The sequence below is a fragment of the Gymnoscopelus microlampas genome, assembly GCF_963454915.1.
Source record: "Gymnoscopelus microlampas genome assembly, chromosome: 11".
NCBI classification, from domain to species: Eukaryota; Metazoa; Chordata; class Actinopteri; order Myctophiformes; family Myctophidae; genus Gymnoscopelus; species Gymnoscopelus microlampas.
In genome coordinates this window covers 31,728,382-31,751,686 of record NC_139948.1, presented here as the reverse complement: position 1 = coordinate 31,751,686, position 23,305 = coordinate 31,728,382, and the positions used below count along the sequence as shown (strand labels likewise).

General features: G+C 40.9%; 2 protein-coding genes across 7 annotated transcripts in view; both read left to right on the top strand.

Moving 5' to 3' along the window:
• The window catches only part of cacnb1 (calcium channel, voltage-dependent, beta 1 subunit), a 38,497-nt gene extending 28,853 nt beyond the window's left edge, over positions 1–9,644 (top strand). For 4 of the 6 annotated variants that reach the window (XM_084072778.1, XM_084072777.1, XM_084072776.1 and 1 more), the window contains 6 exons: positions 284–342; positions 454–563; positions 2,803–2,954; positions 3,104–3,199; positions 4,456–4,641; positions 6,508–9,644. In XM_084072778.1, coding sequence (XP_083928904.1) covers positions 284–342; positions 454–563; positions 2,803–2,954; positions 3,104–3,199; positions 4,456–4,641; positions 6,508–7,044 — 1,140 coding nt within the window. In that variant the 3' untranslated portion in view covers positions 7,045–9,644. Of the gene's footprint in view, positions 1–283; positions 343–453; positions 564–2,802; positions 2,955–3,103; positions 3,200–4,455; positions 5,134–6,507 lie in introns of those variants that run through there. The other 2 variants (XM_084072781.1, XM_084072780.1) reach the window with 1 other exon arrangement.
• Positions 9,645–12,113: 2,469 nt separating this feature from the next.
• Positions 12,114–17,548, top strand: arl5c (ADP-ribosylation factor-like 5C). The gene is made up of 6 exons (XM_084071387.1): positions 12,114–12,330; positions 13,681–13,741; positions 13,938–14,085; positions 14,671–14,754; positions 15,853–16,004; positions 16,170–17,548. Exons 1-6 carry the CDS (start codon positions 12,285–12,287, stop codon positions 16,216–16,218), a joined length of 540 nt encoding a protein of 179 aa, XP_083927513.1. The 5' UTR covers positions 12,114–12,284; the 3' UTR covers positions 16,219–17,548.
• The last annotated feature ends 5,757 nt before the right edge of the window (positions 17,549–23,305 follow it).

Here is a 23,305-nt window from a genome sequence, read left to right as displayed (position 1 = left end):
GGTCAGGGGAAATCACGCAGTTGGAGCTTGCAGGGTCAAGTCAAGACATGTCATTATAGACATACAGCTCAAAGGCACAAATAACCAATACAAATAGTAAGAACACAAATAAACAATTGGTTCTGGACGTTCAGAGCGTCAGACGTTCAGAGTACCCGACAGCTTAATAGTGTTTCTTCTACCATTGCTGTCTGACGGCTGAATATCCACTGCCATTATTTGATGGCTTATTTCACCTGGTCCAGGCCATGGTAGATTATCTAATGTGCATTGTGCCTTCAAGGTGACAGACATGATGCAGAAGGCGCTGTTTGACTTCCTAAAACACAAGTTTGAGGGCAGGTGAGTGTTATAGACAAAGTACCGCACAACACGGCTGCAATTTTGATACCATCACCAGGTATCTGCTTCGATTGGCTTCGTGACAATTCTTGTTACTTGTGTTTGTTTCAGGATATCCATCACACGGGTCACTGCTGACATCTCCCTGGCCAAACGATCCGTCCTCAACAACCCCAGCAAACACACCATCATTGAGCGCTCCAGTACCCGGTCCAGCCTGGGTAAGACAAGACCTGGCTATGTCAAAATAAAACAACACAACACAATACAACACAACTCAACACAACAGAACACAACACAACAGAACGCAATCCAACCTACCAAAGTTCAATGAGAATGCACACGGAAAAACTGTTGTTTCCACTTGGAGCGAGAAAAGAATCTGCCAGTGAGAACGGCTTGTCCACGCACTTGCACGTCCTGTGGGTTTCAAGCGGTACAGGGTATTTTTTGGGGTGGTTGTTAAAAACGTTCTCTTTCGCTCTCAGTGTTTCAAATCAGTGTGATATTTATTTCTTAGCGAGGATCTGAAAGTAGATATTGGTGCAGTTTTAAAGCCATTGGAAATTATAGAAACATACATAACTTTAAATACACATTGGTTGCAATTTGTCATTCTTTCTAGACTAGGTTGAATTTGTGATATATTTATATAAATACGACTTCCATGCTACGACACAACAAAAAAATCTTAAACTTCTGTGATTCTTTCCAAGCCAACATTTCCAAGTCAACACAGTACGACAGGACTCAGGAGGTTTCCTGATAAAGCTGGGCAGCTACAGCACTGAAAGTGGCCAATTTCTGCCCTTATATTCCTTCTGTATTTGACTATCATGGGTCTGATCTCTTCTTTCCCTTCATCCTGTCTTTGTTACTCGTCATCCACCCATCCTTCCTCCCTCCCTCCCTCGCCTCTCCTCTGCCCTCAGACGTAATGGGTATGTATGCTCACTCCGTCCGTGCGGAACACATTGAAGCATCTTCTTCTCTTCCCTCCCCTTTCTGTCACTGCATTCATCATACATCGTGTGTATGCCTGTCTGCTTGCCTGTCAGTTTCTCTGTTCCTCATAGTTTTTCCATGGCAGCCTGTAGATTCTTTAACAAACAGAAATGCACAGGGAAACCAGAACAGGAAGACAACAGCGCGAGAGCAACTGGGATGGCTGTTAACTGCTCTACGCCTGCTGTCTCTGGTGGAGGGGAAACGCGATAGGGTCCCTGGGGGCAAAACTGTGAATAGGGATGAGCACCCATGGGAAGCTGATACTCAGCACACTGTACTGACCCCCACACTGTGACCTAGAATTTCCCTTGCTGTACTGTATGTGTAGGAGCTCCTCTAAAAAAGGGTTAGGGTCTATAAATTGTGCTTTGGAATTTTTGTTTTTATAAACCTCTTTCAGGAGGAAGAGTGCCCAATTAGAATTAAGTCCACATTTAATAGCAAGAAATGTGTACTGTGTATATGTAGTGTATATAGACATTGTGCTGGATTACAGTTAAGTGAATTACTCTTATCACTTAATTGAAGCCCTGTTTCACTAAACTGCCCCCAGGTTTACTTTTGTTCCCTGCAGCCCTCTAGAGGCTGCCGGAATGACTGCAGCTCTTTCTGCAGATTGGCTTGCCCTTGTAATCTGTTACTACTTGGCAGTGGGCCTTGTGGTTGTAGACCCACTGTGGTTTGACCAGTGGAAGCAAGGAAAACCTTCTTGTTGCCTTTAATTTCCTTCCTTCCACACGTCTGATAGGCTGGTAAAAGCGGGGTTGACTTTCTATTTATGCCTCATAGCACCTAGTTCAGACCAAATATTCGCAATGAGACAAAACCATATTAAGCTTGATTAAATTAGAATGCTGTGAAGAAAAAATGCAGTGGTCTGAATTAGCCTTAACAGGCTCTTGTAAACTAATACTGAGGAACAATGAAAACAAAAAGCGGCCAAGCAGCCTTGAGTGGTTTGATTAATAGAATAATTGCTCCTGTGACTTTCAGTGCTAACAAAAACGGTTTGAGAAGGGCGTTTTTATGTCGTTTTTTTTTAACATGGTGCAAAATAGCGTTCTTAAGTTACTTCAAGTGTCACAGGCATCTCATTCTGAAGTGCCCCTTTCCTTCAAGAGACTCATATACCTCAGATGTATGTCAGGGCAGCCTGCCTGTCGGAATGTGGCAGTGGAATGAAAATGCCAGGGTGTTCCATTTTGCCATGCATAAATGGAACTTCAACTGTGATTGGTTCCAATTCATACGCTCGGAAACCTTTCACCAAAATTTGGCGTGCATGAGGGTGATACTAACATTCCAGTTTTGCACATTGTGTGGGCGTGGAAAGGCCTCAGCTTGACTGACCAACACTAATGTCCTCTATTCAACCAGGAAATAGTTGTCCACATTAACAGTTTCAATCACTGACATTCTGGACTGACACGCTCTCCTTCTCTGGGTCTTCAGCGGAGGTGCAAAGTGAGATTGAGCGCATCTTTGAGCTGGCGCGTACCCTGCAGCTGGTTGCCTTGGACGCAGACACCATCAACCACCCCTCCCAGCTGGCTAAGACCTCCCTGGCACCCATCATTGTCTATATCAAAATAGCCTCTCCTAAGGTAAAGCATCACCCAAACCTCTCCAAGCGTCTTGTGTTTCTGGAGTCCCTCATCTGACCATGCTACAGTTATTGCTTTATAATGGGCACAGGTTGAGTTGTAATGATAATCATAGTTTAAGTAATCCACATGTTGTTGTTTGACTCCAGGTCCTTCAGAGGCTCATCAAATCCAGAGGGAAGTCCCAGGCCAAACACCTGAATGTGCAGATGGTGGCAGCAGACAAATTGGCTCAGTGCCCTCCTGTGAGTATCTCTTGCCACCCTTAGGCCTGTGATATGCTCTTCACTGATATCTCCACCAGGCTGGGTTACCTAGCCAGGGCTGTGTAAGTCATGGGTTGCAGAAGCTGTGTGGGGAAATAGCATTTATTGGCAACTTTTCACATTTGTGGTGGCCCATATGGACAGAAGTGAAGTGTTTTGGAGGTGCACTCTATAGAGGCCTCTCAACATGGATTCCAATTTGGGGTTGATTGGATGTTGCGTTCATCATGGCAGTGATTTGTAAGAAGAAAGATGTTGTCCAAAATTCACATTAACTGGTACACATTATACACATTAGCTTTCCAATTGGCTATGATTGCTTTCCAAATTTTGCATGAGGGGCCCATTTTACAAAGAGTGGCAAAACATAATGAACACTGTTGCAGTCTGCTGGTTGCAATTATCAAAGAGGCAACAACAATGTGGTCAGTTGTCACTGCAGAACAATTTATCTTTAGCTTGACTGCACCATCACACACCTGTCTTTACCTAGAAATATAGATAGATAATAGATAGACCAGTCATGGATGAATTATGAGACACAAAGTTTTATATATGTGTACAGCACATATGTGTACAACAAAAATAGTAACTTACAAACATTCAATGACAGTACAAAATAATTAACCTTGCAGCTGTAAATTCAGTAAGAGTTAATTCGTAAATCCATCAGCCACTTCATTCTCAATACTGTTGTCTCATCTTGTGTCATTAGTGGTGGCTTAAAAGTAGCCTAGTAGTACTTAACAGGTTACACACTGGACCATTGATATGCAGCCAGAGCCATTCCTATGTTAATTTGAGCGGTGCCTCTTGGCACCTTTTGTCAGACGGCGTGAACGGTTGTTTTTGATCAACTCAATATCCATCAAGATCGTCTGGTTGATCAATAAAACTGCCTTGGTTTTTAGAATCTAAATCAGTGATATATATATATATATATATATATATATATATATATATATATATATATATATATATATATATATATATATATATATATATATATATATATATATATATACATACACACTTTCAATCTGCTATCCCTATTTTGTGTGCATTTTGTGAGCAAAATAGGAGATCTTTACATTCACAGTCGAGATTTTGACTTGAGCATTGGTGTGCTTTGGACACAAAAAGTTTGAAAACCACTACTCTAAACTCTCTAAACTTTAGAGAATGCCTCTTAAGCCATCAATATATTAATTTATTCTGCCTGTGTCTGTGTGCAGGAACTGTTTGACATTATCCTGGATGAGAACCAGCTAGAGGATGCGTGCGAACACCTAGCAGACTACCTGGAGGCCTACTGGAAGGCCACGCACCCCCCCAGCAGCAACCCCCCCAACCCCCTGCTCAACCGCACTATGGCCACCGCCGCACTCGCTTCCTCTCCAGAGCCTGTCTCCAACCTGCAGGTACAGGTGCTCACCTCCCTGCGCCGCAATGAGGATCCGTGGCACGGCCTGGACGGGTCTGCAGCCAATGAGGAGAAAGTGGCGGAGCATGCCCTCTAAAACCGTGCTGGGGGTGGGAAGGGCCTGGCCACTAAACCTCAGTCCAAACCCAGGTCTCCAGATAATATGCCCCCCTCTCTCTTTACCTTATCCTGAAGGAAGCAAGCACGTTTAAGCCAGTTCTTCCCCATTCACCACATGCTGTATATAGAAGCACAAGACACACACCGAGAGGGAGTGAGCGTATTGTAAAGTTCATATTGGACCCATTGAAACCGGTCCCAGGAGCACATACACACAAGACATTCAAAGTTATGCAGGCACTGACACACACTCAACACACACACACACACACACACACACACACACACACACACACACACACACACACACACACACACACACACACACACACACGCACACAAGCACGCACGCATGCACGCACACACACAACATGCTTAAGTACCCACATTTGAAAAGCCTGTTTTGTAAAGCCCACACATAAATTGAACAAGGGCAGCATGCTCACTCTGAAACGCCAACCCCTTGCCAAATGATATAACAAGTACCTTAGAGCAACAAATGCTACCAGAGGTTATATAGGCAATGTCCACATAGAACCAACCAGCACTTCCTCCTCTGAGTTCAGCTCAGAGCAAATAGCCTTACTCTAATCACACTGGACTCATGAAACGAACCAGGAAGGCACCTCTGCCTGTGCCCTGTGGAGCCTCCTCCATTTTGCTGTGATCACGAATGAAAATAGAGTGCCCAGCCCCCCCTGCCAGCCCCCCCCCCCCACAATGCCCCCACCACCCCTCACCCCTTGTGTTCCATTGCCTCTTTTCACCGACCCTTTCTTATCGTCTGGGAAGCAGATTCCAGTTCGCTGTCCTCCTCTGTGTTGCCATGGCACCGCCCCTGCAAGGAGCAAGTCATTTCAGCTTCTTGGATGTGTGGCATGCTGTTGTGGTTGCATCTTCAGCAGCCAGATTTGTGATACAGAAAGATTTAGCTTGGTGGAGGGTGGCTAACAGGTTGTTCATTTTAACCTACTCACAGTAATATAAGTAATACACACACACGGTAATACATACTTTGCTATAATTTAGATTTAAATAATTAACCATTCAGTTCTGTGAACCACTTCAGCCAAATTACCTAATTTGGATTTGGTAAGGGCTTCCAAGTTAATCACTAAAGCCTAAAATAAATAACATAACCGTGTCGCTCACGAAACACAACTGATTTTCAACACGGTTTTCAGTTGAAAATCTGTTACGTTCTGTGAGCAACGAATTAGCGTAACTTTGGTAACAGTATTGATTTATCTGCATTTGGTCTGCTATGAATCAGCCAGGAGATGGCACTGTGGCCTTTACTAGGTAGGAATGAGATGTATGCTTGGTGAATAACTGCTTGGTGTGTTTCTTGCAGGGTTGTGAATGATTTTTAAAGGGTACATTAGAAGCATGTCTTGTCCTTTTTCAGATGTTTGTAAAGTTATGTGGAATGAACGTGTGTCCACTATCATCATGTATGTATTTTGTTTGTGCGCCTGAGTGTGTTTATAGTGTAAATACAATGATGTTATTTATGAATACTGATGCTTTCAATGCAAAGTCTTTTAACTGGAACATATCGACCTGTGTGACTGTTTGATAACCCGGGGGATATTGCACCAACTGATATAAATTCGAACCCTCTTTTGTATGACTGAGCCGTAACCCCATTCTAACCGTGTCTACTAACTACTCACTGCCGGCTTTGCTGTATCGTTTGTGTCTTTGCATGTTTTGCGTGTGCCATGGGCATGGCTTGCTGCAGGGGCCATACTTGGTGCAAGGAGAGCAGAAGCGAGAGGGGCCTCTGACAGAGTGTGGTGGGAGTGGCAGTCTCCATGACTACCAGGGCGAACTGGGTGGAAAGCCCCAGCATCACCAGCAGCAGATGTATCTGCGCTCATCTCGCGGGCAACTACGAGGCGGCAGTGGGCGGGGCCTGTCACGGCAAGACACCTTCGACTCTGAGACGCAGGGTAGCCGGGACTCAGCCTACACAGAGGCCGGGGACTCCTGTATGGACATTGAGACTGACCCCTATGAAGAGCCAGAGCCCTATCGAGGGGGCGGGGGCAGTCGCCTCCACCTGGCCCAACATCATGGACGACAGGCGTCCTGGGAGGATGAGGGCGCCGAGCCGGATCAGGAAAACCTCAACCAGCCTCCGATGTCGAGCCAGGCCCAACCGCACGGACGTGCCAAGTTGAGGGAGCGGTACTGCCAGGACCCTGCCGACACAGGGGCCAACATGGGCCGCAACAAGAACCAGGAAGACTGGGGAAGGGACGTCTACATCCGTTAAACACTCACCATATCATAGAGGCAGAGGCAATGAAGGAGGTTCTTGGACAGACCGATGAAAGAAGGGGGTTGAGGTCTGTGGCATGGGTTAAAAAGGGACTGAAGAGTGAGTTTGGGGCCATGCCAATTAAGCCTGGTTTATACTTCGTTGTACAATGGAGTCACAAAATAGCTGTTCTACAATCTCACAACACGTCTATTTTCTGTACGCGACTGAACACGACAGAGTATAAATTAAGCGTTAGGCTTGTGAATTAATGTGTTTACATCCTTTATCGACAAAATACTTTTCTCATTCACGAGTATAATGTAAAGAAATACATTATACAACTGCCAGATGCCATCCTCATCAAGTTATTCTAGCGATTCAATTTATTTATATTTAGGGGAAGAAAAAAAATATTGGTCTATTATAGGTCTTTTTTTTTCGTATGTTAAAATACTGCATGAAAATCATGGAATCCTACTGACAGCACGAGGACAGTAATTGTTTTGATTGTGAATCTGATTGTGATCTGTATGACTCAGTCTCTCCTCAGAGTATGGAATGAGAAGGCAGGTAGGTCTGTCCTCTGCAGTCTTAAACAGGGTCTAATATCATTGTCCACATGTACAGTGTCAGGGTATCTGTCTTTCTGTTTTTCTCTCTCTCTAACACACACACAAACACACACACACACACACACACACACACACACACACACACACACACACACACACACACACACACACACACACACACACACACACACACACACACACACACACACACACTAATACAGTGGTTGTCAACCTGTGGGGCTGTTCTAAAATGGCACAGATTAAAACCCACAGGTCCCACCCCCCACATATTTTTTGGGGGTCCTCAGATGACATAAAAGTGACAATTGAAGGACTTTTAAGACATACAAATAAATGAAAAAAGACTGCATACGCATCAAAAGTACTCAAAAAACTATACTATACAAACTGGCCAAACAACATGAAAATAGCTGATCTGCTATATTCACAATATTTATCTGTGGAACCGAGTCAAACTAAAAGCCTCAGCTCCTACAATTCCAAGTGCTTGTCAGGGTGGGGGGTCCCCAGTTCAAATATGATTATTTTGGGGGTCGCGGCCTGAAAAGGTTGAGAGCCACTGCACTAATACACTCTTTTTCTCTTGCACATGCTTATGGATTTCAGGATTTATACCCTTTTGGGATGGGATCCTGAGCGTGTGAGTCTCTCACCCCAGTTTCTTATCACCCAGACCTTAAAAAGCTATCTGGTGGAATAGTTGCCATAATTGAATGAGATAATTTATTGACAGGCATTGTTTTAGTCATGACACTCTAATGTTACACACAAAACACCCCAAAGATACTACCTTCTTCCCTGACCTGCTTCAGCCATGTACTATGAACTGTACCTTTGTGTATACATGTCTGGTTCAGTTTTCTAATAATTTCCACGGCTGTTTGAGGATGCTATGGGAGATAGCTTCCCTCCTGTAGTGTTCACCTGTGCACTAGGTTTTCCAAGATGGCACAGATTAAAATCAGCACTACAGTGGAAGAAAGTAGTGTGAGCGAACAAAATGTCCTACCTAAAGTTACTTCACACCCTCAAATTTGCTTCAAGAGAACTCCAATCACAAGTGCCCGAATGTCTCACCAAGCCATGTCCACCACTGCCATGGTGGGATGTCTTAAATCTTGTCATAGGCCTACTGTACTTTTCATACCACATCTGTGTCTTTGTGTCATGTCGAACTTGATTTATGCTTCGGCAGCAAAGTGTTGTATAAGGCAACGGAAAGGAAGTATTTTCTGATCCCTAGGGAAGGGGATATTGCTTCTACGGCGTCATCCAACTGATGGCTGCTCAGATGGCTTTGATGAGTGCACAGGGGGGAGCTGTTAGGGGTTAAGTGTCTTGCTCAATGCTCAAGGACACTTTGACATGTTAACTGGACGAGCCAGGGGCCGGACCAGCTACAGTAATTTCCAATTCCCAGATGGCCTCTCTACTCACTCATCTACGGCCACTCCAACAACCTCTGTCGCTGAAGCATAAATCAGGCTTTACTGTTTACTGTTCGTTGCTTATTGTTCATCTTGTTTTCTTTGCACCTGCTATGTTGTCTATGTTTTTCAGGGCTAATGGTTATAAAGAGTAATTACGTGTGGTAAATCACTACCAGTGTTCACCAAAATAGCAAGCTTGTCTATTGAATACCATGCTCTTCTCTGGATTTCTTACTGACCTAGTGTTGTTTTCCCTGTGGACATTTGCATTTATTTATTTTTTATCTGCAGTTTGTGTGGGGTAGTGGGGTGGGGGAATAGGTGCAATCTTGTTCCTTACTCAGTTATCTAAATGAAGAATCCATGAATGTCTTTTTTGGGGGCTGCTTAGCCCACCCGTCTTCAGTTGAATACATGAATATTAAATAATGATCAGTAAATAATGTTATTGTTGCGTTATCGCAATTGTTAAAAAATATGAAAGAACATGTATCATTGGTGCCTGACTGTAGCTACATTTTGCTTTTTCTGCCTTTCATTTTTAATCTGTGGATAAATTCGTATTTTAATTAAAAATTTAATCAGAAGATTATTGTGTCAATGATTTCAAAAGGCACACTACTAGTAAGAACATTTCAATTATAATTTTATTTTGTATTTATATATACTTTGCAAAAATGCCTATACCCTATATCAAAATAGTAGCTTAACTTAAATGTGTAGAAACCAGGGCAGTAATTTCAGGTAGGCCACGAAGGCCTCCCTGAAAAATGGCGACAGTCCACAGTGGCCTTAATGACCCAGCTGACTGTACCACTTTCTCCTCTGTCTCTTTCTAAATGTAAATACCATAATTGATTTATTTCACTGCAGATAGTCTACTTATTACATTTAATCATCCTTAACCCTTAAATTGGATCAATTCTTTCAATTGACTTAAATAAAATCATGTTTTATTTAATGGCCTTCCTGCCCTAGCTTTTGGCCTTTGTGCAACATCAAAGGCCAGTGGCCAGCCCCTAAAATGAAGAAATTCCAGGCCTGGTAGAAACAGGATCAGATGACTTGAACTTTTCACTATAGGCTGATTGATTGATTTAATACTTTATTAGAAGTTTGCAGAAAAAAGCACATGCAAGTAGGCTACAGTTTAATACAAGGTCAGGTAATAGGAATACCAAAAAAAAACAAAGAAAGCCACAATTGGGGTCCTTTGTACTCAATTCATAGTGAGTAGTGATATTAAATGACAGGCAGATTATACACTACTAATATGCAGAACATCATATAATATATATTTATATATATATATATATATATATATATATATATATATATATATATATATATATATATATATATATATATATATATATATATATATATATATATATATATATATATATATATATATATATATATATATATATATATATATTATTTTGTTTAAGGAAAAGCAGCCACCTGAAGGTAGGCCTGCTCTTTTAGGGCAGTGAAGGCTACCCAGTCAAATCCTCCATGTTGATTTAATCAATGTTATTGTATCTGCTGTTTGCAAAGGTTCTGTCTCTCACTACCCCAATATTCTGTCACGTTTGATCACATGTAGCTGCGCAGCGTGAGTCATAGAGGAAACATTATTAGAGAACTCCTGACAGCTTCAAGTAAGGATGTGGTTTGTAGGTCTATGTTTAAACCATGAGTCTGGCAGGCTGGCGAGGCTTTGAAAGTCTGTGTAGATTTTTAACAAACAAAAGGCCCTAAAAACAGTGTTAGGCTACTTCCAATGATCTTGAGACAATTAGCTTATCTATGGACAGCTCTCTTCCATAGTTAAATGACAATGAACGACCGGGGACACAAAGAACTGTATGCATAATGGAATTGTGGAAGCCCATTTCCGCCACTGGGTACTAGGTTCCACCCGGTCTGGGGATCTATCAGTGGTGTAAAAAGTACTCAAAATGTTTTACTTAACTAAAAGTAGCAATAATGCAATATAGAAATACTCTGTTACACGTTAAAGTCCGGAATTGAGTAAAAGTACTGTTTTACTTAACTAAAAGTAGCAATAATGCAATATAGAAATACTCTGTTACACGTTAAAGTCCGGAATTGAGTAAAAGTACTAAGTAGGCTACATTTTGATACCAATACTTTTGTAGGCCTACTTACTCAAGTACATATTGAATTCCGGACTTTTACTTGTAAAAGGGTATTTCTACATTGCAGTGTTGGTAAAACATGTGAGTACCTCTTCCATCACTGTTTATTATTATGATTAGCTTATTACACCACTGTGGGTTATCTTGTTTATAAATGCTGGGAAACGCACTTTTATTGAATGGCAATTCCCTTCATGTGAGGTGATTTATTTCCCTGTGAAGTTTCTGGGGATTCCATCTTCGTTTCACTTTTCTATCAACAGTGAAAGGAAAACAAAGGGAGGTAATAAACATTAACTTCCCATTCACCATATATGGGTAGTGTGTGTTGCCGGCGTTGCCAGGTTTTGTGAGAGAAATAACCAACCCGGTCTAGGAAAACAAGCCCAAAAGAGGCAACTTGTCTCAGGCCACATCATGAGCACTTTAAACCTATATGCGTCAGTTATTTGAAAATAGACGATCTACAAGCTCACAACGCGTCGCTTGTAGATCTGCTATTTTCTATTATCAAAAACTCTTGCAATAAAATGTGGAATATTTATTGAAACATTCTATGAACACACATGCTCCACACAAAACGTTTTCATGAAAATATTTGAGAACCACTGGTTTAATAATAATAATGAAGTGATAATATAATAAAATGGAAGCAAGCCTAAATAAGAAACTACACTTAAGAAACAAGGCCCAAAAAACGCAACCCGCAACTACTAACCAATTTGTACACGCAACTTTACAGAAAAAGAAGCCCAAAGTCGCTTATAATAAGCGGCCATGGCAACACTGGTGTGTGTATGTGTGCGCGAGCGTGTGATGCGTCAGTACCTATGATCCGTGACGTCGTCCCGCCCACACATTCCACGCACTGCACGCAGCCTTTGTATTGACAACATTCCTGTGAAGTTGTACCTACTTTAACCTGCGTTAACTTACATGATCACACACAGTTCAGAGACCACTGACCACACACACCCACACACTGTTTACTTTTATGCTTTGCTTCTAAGTGAACTAACTTAAAACCTTTTATAATCAGCTCTCACCACCACTACTTGTTGGACATGGGTCTACTTTTCACCAAGCTGATGGCTGTGTTCGGAGACAAAGGTAAAAAGCTTTGATTCATAGTGAGTCACACATGGGCGCTACACAACCCTGAGTGTTTTACAGTTTACTTTACAAATGTAACCTAATACATCTGTACACTCTCATAGTTATGGATACATTATAATGACTGTTTTTATTTGTGTACTGGTAGTCTATGTTGCAGTGGTGTAAAGTAACTGGGTACAGTAAAGTAACTAGTAACTACGGTATTATTTACTCTACTGAAGTATTTCCAATTTTCAGTACTTTTGCTATGTCTTAGAGGCAAATATCATACTTTTACTTACCCCACTACAATTATTTGAAAACTTAGTTACTAGTTACTTTTTGGTACTTTTTGATGCCAATACCTTTGTACTTTTACTCAATTACATTTTGAATTCTGAACGTTTACTTGTAATACATGTATGTCTACAATGCAGTATTACTACCTTTACTTAAGTAAGAAATGGGAGTACTTTTTCCACCACTGCTATGTTGTTCAGAAGTTCTTGAGTTGGAACTCACTTCTCTGGTAGATGTGCTTTTAGTAAGAAAGCGTTAGGTAGTTGAGAAGCGATTGTTGCGTTGTTGTCAGTGTGTTACTTATGCAGCAGAGTCCTGCACACGTGTCTATCTGTGTCCATTTGTATGGGGACGTTGGACTTTCATTAGAGTTATGTAACCTAAAGTTAGTTTACATTTTGGACACTAGGGAGAGCATACAGTATGTACTGGTGGAATCAGTCTCTCTGTGGTACAATGTGTACTGATACTATCAGCGTTGGACATGTTCCAACACTCCAAGGAGTCTCTTCTCCCACCTGGATCAGCCTTGAGTAGTTTAGCAACCACTATGTATGAGAGGGAAATATGGTGGTGTGTGTGTGTGTGTGTGTGTGTGTGTGTGTGTGTGTGTGTGTGTGTGTGTGTGTGTGTGTGTGTGTGTGTGTGTGTGTGTGTGTGTGTGTGTGGACTGTGGAGTGACCTCCCCCAGTCAGGACTGCAGAGTGCAGACTGACTCCCCATTTCTGTGTGCAGTCTGAAAACTCACTTCTACCCCACCCCTCATTCCTTGTTGGTAGATTCTGGTTTACTATGTAGATGTATGTTGGTTATTACAACTCTACTGGCATAGTCTGTGTAGCCTACCCACCAATGCTGTGAGTTGTTTTGACATTTAGACAGATGCTAGATTTGATCCTAGTTACTTTGTAGCACTAGATTGTTTTCTTTGCACAATGTTTACATGACCACTCTGTTGATCTTGCACGTTGTAAGTTGCTCTGGATCAGGGCATCTGCTAAATGCTTAAATTGTAAATAGTAGGTGTTTCTAGATCAGAATGTAACATGTTTCATTTTCTTGCAGAGCACAAAGTCATCATTGTGGGTCTTGACAATGCTGGGAAGACTACTATCCTCTATCAATTGTAAGTTATGCATATCGTATTGATTTGGTTATAAGTAAGTCGTCAACCAAATGAACTGTGACACGATAACACATTTGTATCTCTACTCACCAAAGAATAGTATGTTAAAAATTATTATACAGTCGCAGTTTACTGCAGTCACCGAATGACTCTAACGTGTGTTCTCTTGCTTTCCCACACATACAAACACATCCAGCCTGACAAAGGAGGCCGTCCAAACCTCTCCCACAATCGGCAGCAATGTTGAGGAGATCCGTGTTCGCAAGACACGCTTCCTCGTCTGGGATATCGGAGGCCAGGAGAGCCTCCGGGCCACATGGAATTCTTACTACTGTAACACAGAGGTAACTAGTTTCTTTTGTCCCTTGCTATCCTTGTGTGCATGGTCATCAACCAGTGTTGCCAGAGAAATACGCAACCGGGTCTATGAAAATAAGACCAAAAGAAGCCACATGAGCACTCTAACCCTATATACGGCTATTTGAAAATAGCCGCTCTACAAGCTCACAACGCAAGACTTTCAAGTGACTCAAGTAGCATAATTATCTAACTTAAAAACTCTTGAATACGTTTATTTTTAGTTTAATTATTCATATAAAATAGTTCTGTTTAATTACAATATAACTTATATCTTGCATTTCTCAAGTGACCCGTGCTTGCACTTTCTTTGCATCATCCGTTGATTCAATTCAATTCAATTTTATTAAAGTGTCAAATCACAACAAGTTGTCTCAAGACACTTTACATGTAGAGAAGAGACCCGACAATCCCACCCTGAACAAGCAATTTTTGCGACAGTGGTTGATAACCTGGGCTCTTGTACAGTATGAATCTGGATAACACGGAATGATCTTTCGGTCACAAAAGTGATTGAAAAGAGCTAATTGTGAAAGTATTTTGATGTATTCTTTCCTTTCTGTACCCTTCAGATTGTTATCCTTGTTGTGGACAGTACTGACCGTGAGCGACTCACCTTAACCAAGGAGGAACTCCACCACATGCTGGCACACGAGGTAGGAATCAACTGTTCAGTATCAAAGTGAAGAGTACTGTTTTTTTGTCATGTGAATAATAGATGTTAAATGTTTAGTCATTATGGTATATCATTTCTTTTTCTTTTTTTGTACAACAAAATAATAACAGAGAACTGGGTTAAACACAGTGGAAAATGGACTAAACACCAACTCATTTGACGATGACTAGACAGTATTAGTTAGTCTACCCTATCTGCCTTGTTGACAGGTACCTACCATTGCTTTGAGGTTTATTACATTAGCTCAAAAGTACATTAAACACACAGGTCGGTGGTCAAGTAGTTCTGTGGTGAAAGCAAGGATCAGTTTAAAAAGAGAAGAATCCCACAAGAGCTTTGCCCCAACAAATATTTTACTTGGCACAAAGTGTCAAAGTATATTACAACTTTTCGGGCCACAGTTGAAGGCCAAACTGTGTCTGAAGCGCTATAATGTTGTGTCCAGCACCAGCAACCAACTGGATACTGTATGCGCAACTTTCACTTTTGAAAGAAGGGATCAGACCGGGCCTGCATGCCATGGCGTCGACGCTACAATATTAGAACACAAGCCATGTGTGAACATCCTCATGTCAGTGTTTACCACAAGCAAGGTCAATACACAGCCTACACATGAGAACAGTATGGCTTTAATGAACAGTGTATGACGAAATTATTCCACACTGGTAAAAGGGAGCAAACTGGTTTCACTAGTCTGCTTTGCCGTGCTTTCTACGTATCTAGTCAGTGAATGAGTAAGGGATATTTCTCAATAATGACCATTTTGCTGAGCACACGGGTCTGCTATCAAGAAATAACAGATGCAGATTGCTGTGATTGACTCATCAGAATCGAGCATTCAACAAAGCTCTGTAATAAAACGTTTATTTCTTGTGCTCATATGAAAAATATATTTTCCTTTGTTCTAAACTGTTAGTCACACTCTCTGTGATTAAGTGCGTCACTGAAACTGATGACATGGATGTTTCAACATAGCCTGTGCTAGTATTGTTGACATATTTTTTCCGTTGTCATTGTCAGCATATTTATACTGAAAGATGAGATTGTAGACCAACCTTTTATTCCCGTACCTGCGCAGGACCTGCAGAATGCAGCTGTTCTGGTTCTGGCCAACAAACAGGATATGAAAGGGTCCATGACAGTGGCAGAGATCTCGAAGTATCTCACTCTCAACTCCATCACAGCTCGCTCCTGGCACGTTCAGCCCTGCTGTGCCCTAACCGGAGAGGGGTGAGTACTGCAGACATTTTTTAAAATAGTCGAATAAAGCAGATCAATTGTTACATCTTTGGTAGACTTGCTGCAATATACTGGCATGTTTGAGAGACAAGGTTATATATCTATCATTTTGCTACATGTTCTCACTTCCCCCCAATTTTCTCTTCCACTCTGTAGTCTGCCTGCCAGTCTGGACTGGATGAGGTCACACGTCGTGGCAAACTAGAACACCTTTAAATGGAAACAGGACGTGGAACCCAGCTATTCCTAAACCTAAGCCAACTCCCTCAGACAATGTAGAAGTCACAGTGCATGGGGCATAATCAGTACCTTCACTGTATTATGTTGAGCAAGTGCCTTTGAGTGACAGAACTTTTATAAAGGCTGCCTTGCCCCCCCTCCCCCAGGTCTGTGAGGGGCCCCTCGGGATCTGGGTCTATCTCAGGATGTACAAGCTTCAGAAAAACATGTTAAGGTCTTGGACATCAGCCAAGGTAGAAGCTGGTACACGCACAGGTGTCTGGGTGAAATGTGCTATTCTACCAGGCATTGTGGCAGCCAGTAATTTAGCATTCGTTAGTCCTGTTCTGTTCTCAACAGCTTACTTGGCTGTGAAAGTGAAAGTGGCTGGAAGGTTTTAGGGATGTACCCTATAACACCAGACACGTGCAGCTTGGTAAGAACGGTAGTTTCCAGCCTTGATTTCAGTTGTGTACGTGAAGGCACCTGTGTGCTAACTAGGCTTCTGGAGTTCCACCATGTTTACAAAAGACACCTATCAGACCTCTGAGACCTGATTCCTTGCAGGTTGCCAGGGCGACTATCTAAGCTAAGCTGCCTAAAGGCCCTGAGCAGGTGTTTTCAGCTGTGCACACATTTCTGTACCGCCTGTAACTCTCTTCTAATGTCACACTTTCAAGTATTAGCCTACTGACATTCAAGGCATTGCACCATATTTCTTTCTATGACAACAACCATAGTGATGCAAGGTGTATGAGGCATAGATTGCACTTTTTTTTTTACAAAGCATTATTCACAGCTGAAATTGTAACTGTAATCTAATCAGTTATAATGACATTCAGCCAAGGCATTAAGTGAACTTTGACTGTGACTATGTCATTACTTTCCGTTTGCTCCAACCAGTAACCAGTTACAGTATACTGCTTATGGTGTAACCACATTTAGTAATTATTTCATAGTAGCAGATACCTAAACTGACGCCATAACTTGGATGCAAATTCAAGTATAGCTGGCCAAACCAGTGCAATACCTCCGTTCCTCAGAAATCCAGCCATTTTGGAATGGGAGGCTACATTGGATGTATAAAAATAATATATACAGTATCTGTATTGTGAAACACAGGACATGTTTGTTGGTCTGAAAGGTGCTTACTGCTTAGTCATGTATTTTAAGCAATTGTTGCACAAATTACTTGAAGTCTTTATATTACAGAAACAAGTGATTGCCTGGATGTAAAAAGTAGCAGTTTTTGTATTATGTACAGTTTTGTTTTGTTTTTTTTTATCAATAAATGCCATCATTGGCTAAGTACTGTATACATTGGGTGTGTTTTCTATGTTGCATGTAATGTCCTGAAAGTAGTTAAGTTTGGTTGAGTGATACGCAATACTCCTAAGAGTAAGTAAGACCAGATTCAGCAAGGCTGGAAAAAAACACAGGAAGGCACAGTAAGATAAACTAAACAGCATAAATAAAATTAGACAAAATGGGGTAAAATAAAAGAGATCAGATACTAATGCTGGAGACGGAAGGGAAGGCTGCACACTGTCTTAACTCCCAGTAGAACATTTTATTTCGCTTAATTAGCTCAACAGGCAAGATACTAACACCACATAGTCCTATATGCAATTGATCTCTGAATATGAGTATATGAAGTATATGTGTATTCGTATGAATATGTATAGACTTTATAATACATCAGCATAACAGTGATAGTGATAGAGTAGGAGAGCTTGTGTGCAGAGATGACCAAAATTTGGTGTAGAGGAAGATAAGGAGGGGGCAAATATAAACCCTTGGTGGACCCTGGTCAGGAGAGTACGGGGAATAAAAGAAAACCGTTAGTAGGAAAACCACTTTACTCCTAGAGACAGTGATGCCAAAGTCAGCTTGGGTGTCCAGGACAAGCTTGTGGTTCCAATGTGTGAAATGCCTGCTGATAGGTCTAGATTCTAGGTCCTGATTCTTAGATTCTTCTTTACTCTAGAATCTAGAGTCTAAAAGAATAAAGACTCCAGAGTGGGGGGCAGCCTGGGCAGCATGAAGTGTTTCAGTGACTGCAAGGATTGAAGTTTCAGAGGAGTGGGCTGATTTGAATCGTGACTGGTTGGGATCCAACAGGTTATTCTGTGAGAGATGGAGCGAAAGCTGGTTAGAAACAACACGTTCAAGAGTTTTGGAAATAAAGGAAAGGAGTGTCTGTAGTTCTTGATGTCTGAGGGGGGTCAAGCCAAGGGTTGGTTTCTTGAGGAGCGGCGTGACTCTGGCTAGTAGTGGCAACAATCGTGCTAGCTGTAGGCAGGAGGTCTGGCAAGGAACCCAAAAGAGTGAAACTGCTGAGTCAAGCTGCAGTAGAAAGGAGAGCACGTCGAAAAGCACCGCAATCAGCCTCAGCAGGCAACAGTGCATTCAAAGTGCAATCATGGCCAGAGAGACTGACTTTACAGCACACTAAGCACTGTTCCCTTAGTATGTAGGCTATACATACATACATACATACATACATACACATATGTAGTGTATGTATACGTATGTATGTGTGTATATATATATATATATATATATATATATATATATATATATATATATATATATATATATATATATATATATATATATATATATATATATATATATATATATATATATATATATATATATATATATATATATACTATGTGTGTGTGTGTGTGTGTGTGTGTGTGTGTGTGTGTGTGTGTGTGTGTGTGTGTGTGTGTGTGTGTGTGTGTGCGCGTGCGTGCGTGCGCGTGCATGCGTGTGTGTGCGTGCGTGCGTGCGTGCGTGCGTGCGTGTGGCGTCATAGGTCTACTGGCGTGCTCAAGAAAATGTTGCGCTGATTGGTCCAGGTGCAAAGATTAGTTCCGGAACCGACCGTCCTCGGATACGTAACGTAAGTAACACGTTGGAACAAATAACTATGTTTTTAATGTTACCATTATCGGTAGTAGTAATATACACTTCACTAGTAACACCACACTACTAGTACAAAACTTTTAGCATCATTTAAGAAAATAGGGGGCATCCGGATTTGAACCGGGGACCTCTTGATCTGCAGTCAAATGCTCTACCACTGAGCTATACCCCCGTGATGCAATGCGGTGTTGATTGGAGTATTTCAACATAAAACAAATTACCAAACGGTCTGTTTATGTTGACATTCTTATTTAATTCTGTCATTCAGTTAAATAGCCAACAGACGCTTTGTTTTCTTTTATGCTATGTGGTTAGCTTTTGTCCACCGCCACGACACAATACTGAAAACATTACAACATCGCTTGTCGTCATTTGACCACTTGAGGGAGACAGAGGTCCATAAACGAGAGGAAGCAGATGAAGTTCGCTAAGGCCAAAATTATTTGTTAAAGTTATCATAATAATAAACAGTGATGCTGCAGTATCAATTACTGCAATGTAGATATACTCTGTTACAAGTATAAAGGCCTTTAGTCCAATATTCAAAATGTACTTGAGCAAAAGAACAAAGGTATCAAAATATACTTAAAGTACCAAAAGTAAAGTGCTCATTGCGCAGAATGTCCCATTTTACAAGTTCAAGTTCAAAAATCTTTTGAAAATAGTAGTCACAATACTCGCAACACTATAATGTCTGGAGAAATCCTACATGAATATCGCACAAAATTAGGTTTTCTTAGCCTAAAATCTAAGACCATCGTCTCCCAATTATCGTTGTGAGGGGTGGACTTTTATGTCTTAACTGAACTCTGTAGAACTATCCTACTGAGACTCAGTGGTGTTTAGTAACTAAGCACGCTACATTTACTCGAGTACTGTACTTATAAGTAAAATGTTTAGGTATTTTTACTTTACTGAAGTATTTCCAATTTTCTGTACTTTTACTTCTACTCCATTACATCTCAGAGGCAAATGTAGTACTTTTACTCCATTAAAATGATTGGACAACTCTAGTCACTAGTTACATTGTAAACAGAGTTGGGGAGAGTTTGGGCTCAACTGCAAACAGGTAAGCTTTTCAATACTCCCAACCCTACTCTTAATTGGCATCAAGTTCATTATTACTTTCTCATATCTCATGTCGATTTACATTTTAGGCATTTAGCTTACGCTCTTATCCAGAGCAACATGGCATCAAAAGGTACTCAAATTACCAAAAGTAAAAGTAGGCTACTCATTATGCAGAAATCTTCAATTTCATGTTCAAAATGTATACAATCATTTGAAAATAGCAGATACATTGTGAGCATTACTTTTTTACTTTACTTTGTAGCGTACTTTTTGTCGTGTTACTTTTCCTACTTTTACTCAAGTAAATTCTGAATTCCAGAATTCCAGAGTATTGATACTTTTACTTAAGTAAAATAATTTAGTACTTTTTCCATCACTGCTGAGACTTTTGCACTGTCTACATGCCAGCTATCAGTCCTCTGCTGACCCAGTGTTGTAGTGACAGTGACTGTAGCATCTTGAATAAGGGAGGGTCTCTCATTTGTTTTTCTGTGTTTCATGTTATCATTAATTAATAATGTAAGGTAGGGTAGGTTTTAACTATATTATTATTTATTTAACTTGTTTATTTTATTCATTTAACTTAAATTGCCCCAAACTGTTTGGGGCAATTTAAGTGAAGATGTACATATCATGCGTGAAATCGGCTTACAGTGAAATATGATTTACCAAAAGTGTCATTGTATTCATTGTACCATTGGCCTATGTGAGTCTATAGGCTATACCTTTTGATGAAGGAATCTTATGGTTACTAAATTGGCAGAATTTGCAGTTACTGTAGGCCCCATTGAGCTAGGTCCATGTTACAGTCCAATAAATTATTTTTCTAGATCTTTCAATCTTAAACTAAAACAGTTTAGGAGCAGGGGGCACCCAGACTCGAACTAGGGACCTCTTGATCTGTAGTTAAATGCTCTACCACTGAGCTATACCCCCATAAGCATAGGGTGAAAGCGGGAAATAGAAAACGAGCAGGATGTCTTGCTACTGTACTTCAGTACGATTTGTTAAATACCTCTTAAAATGACCTCAGGAACAAAGTAACATTATTTTATCCACTAAACTGAATGACCATAATTAAGTATCTCAACCTTAATAAACTATAGGAGGATAACAGTTAAAACAATAACAATTACAATAGAAAGATGAGGAAAGTATAGATAAGATGAGGACTGCATAGATAATACTGCTACTCGTCTGTGTTGAATTAGCCATCGTTCCCTATCTGCCTGTCCACATCATGTAATATGATCTGACGCCACCTCGTAGAGACTGCAAATCCTACTGAGACGATTAAAAAGAAAGCAGACGTGCGAGGGACTACAATAAACACAACATGACACACACTGAAGTGTGATGTTTATTGCCACAGTCACGCTAGTGGTACAATAAAAGCTTTGTTGAATGAAAACAGCCATGAGTTAATGCACCATTTTCAGAGAACAGAGCAGACATTGGTCTTGTTGGCTGCAAAGCACAGTGGAAGGGTGACAGGTCGGGGTATGAGCTGCCTCAGCCTGCCTGTGAGGGTGTATAATGTGGTAGATGCACTGTAGAGAGAGCTAATGGGTGGGTTGGATAGACAGTGGACACTGTTTCTGTAAAGAAGGGGTCCCCAAATTGTTTCTATTTCAAAATCAAATCAATGGGCCTACTCTGTGTGGAGTTTGCATGTTCTCCCCGTGTCTCCTAGGGTAGTTAATACCCTCACAAAAACATGTAGTAATCCTGGTCGCTATACCGCCTCCCCCATGACAGCCGGGGCGCCTGATGGAGGGGAAGGGAACTGGTTGGAATAACGTGTTCCTTCCACGCGCTACGTCCTACCGGGGAAACTCCCCCCTGTCAGGTGACAAGAAGGTCAGTTGGCTCTCATGCATTGAAGGAAGCATGAGCTCGGCCCTGGCCTCCCTGGCTGTGGGGGACTGGTGTAGTGCTGGTATAGGGCTGGTGTAGCGCCCAGGATCACTTAGGAAATTGGCACGGGGTGAAAAAAATGGGTTACAAAAATCGCGGGCTAAAATTTTTTAGAAGCAAAATCAAATCAATGTCTGTCAAGACACTGTCATAGTTTGTTAAGAATGAAATACATTTGAGATAATCAAAATGACCTTAAGTTTTAGAGTGGATCACAACCATAGTTGAATATACACCATAGCATCTTAATTTAATCTGTTGATATACCAGAGTTTGTAGGATTTATGTCTACATTGTCATCGCTGAAATATAATAGTGAGGTAACTGGAGTGAATATCTCCTTACAGTTCTTAATTGTTCCAACTATGACATTATGGCATTCAACAATTGTAGTACAACCTGTGTAGTTTGGAATCAGAAACATTCTCAAAATATAAGGTGTCTTGGCAAATTAATTCTCAGAATATTATGATTGAAATACGTGATGATTTCGTAAAAACATATATATATTTTTTATAAATACAGAACATTTGAAATTGTTTCAACACTTTATTTGTAAATGGTTTAGTTATAAGTGTGATCCATTGGGCAAAATAAGTTGAAGATCCCTAGTCTAAGCATATTGCTTGCTTTAAAATAGCATTAACATTAACATGTCTGGAAATTGCTACCTGCTACTGTGGGCATTGTCAGCTATATTTATAGGATAGGGTACTGATAAGATTAACAGCTGTGCATCTAATAAAGGCTTGAAAGTCTTTTTCTCACGAAGAATCTCATGTGTGTTGTCAAATTAGGGAAGAAGAGATGAAATCAGTGGTTAAGAGAGGCAATGGAATAAACCACAACACTTGTAAAGCTTTTTATCCGGTTTATTTGCCAAAAAGCATGTTTTTTTAAATGCCCGGGGAAATAAGCTGTACTAAAAAGGCTACCTTGTTTCACGTAATGCTCAAAAGGCAGTTGTATTTAGAATAGATCTAATGTTTTGACGGAAATACTTATGGACTACAACATCACGTCCACAGATGTTGTAACTATTGCCAGCAAGATTTATGTTCAGTGTGTGTTGCACATGTCTGTAGCATTCTTCAATAATTTGTGCGTGTGTGTGTGTGTGTGTGTGTGTGTGTGTGTGTGTGTGTGTGTGT

Coding starts and splice junctions, on each gene's coding strand:
- arl5c (XM_084071387.1), top strand. CDS start 12,285: ATGGGTCTACTTTTCACCAAGCTGATGGCTGTGTTCGGAGACAAAG. Junction 14,755..15,852: donor ACCACATGCTGGCACACGAG/GTAGGAATCAAC, acceptor GTACCTGCGCAG/GACCTGCAGAATGCAGCTGT. Junction 16,005..16,169: donor TGTGCCCTAACCGGAGAGGG/GTGAGTACTGCA, acceptor TCCACTCTGTAG/TCTGCCTGCCAGTCTGGACT.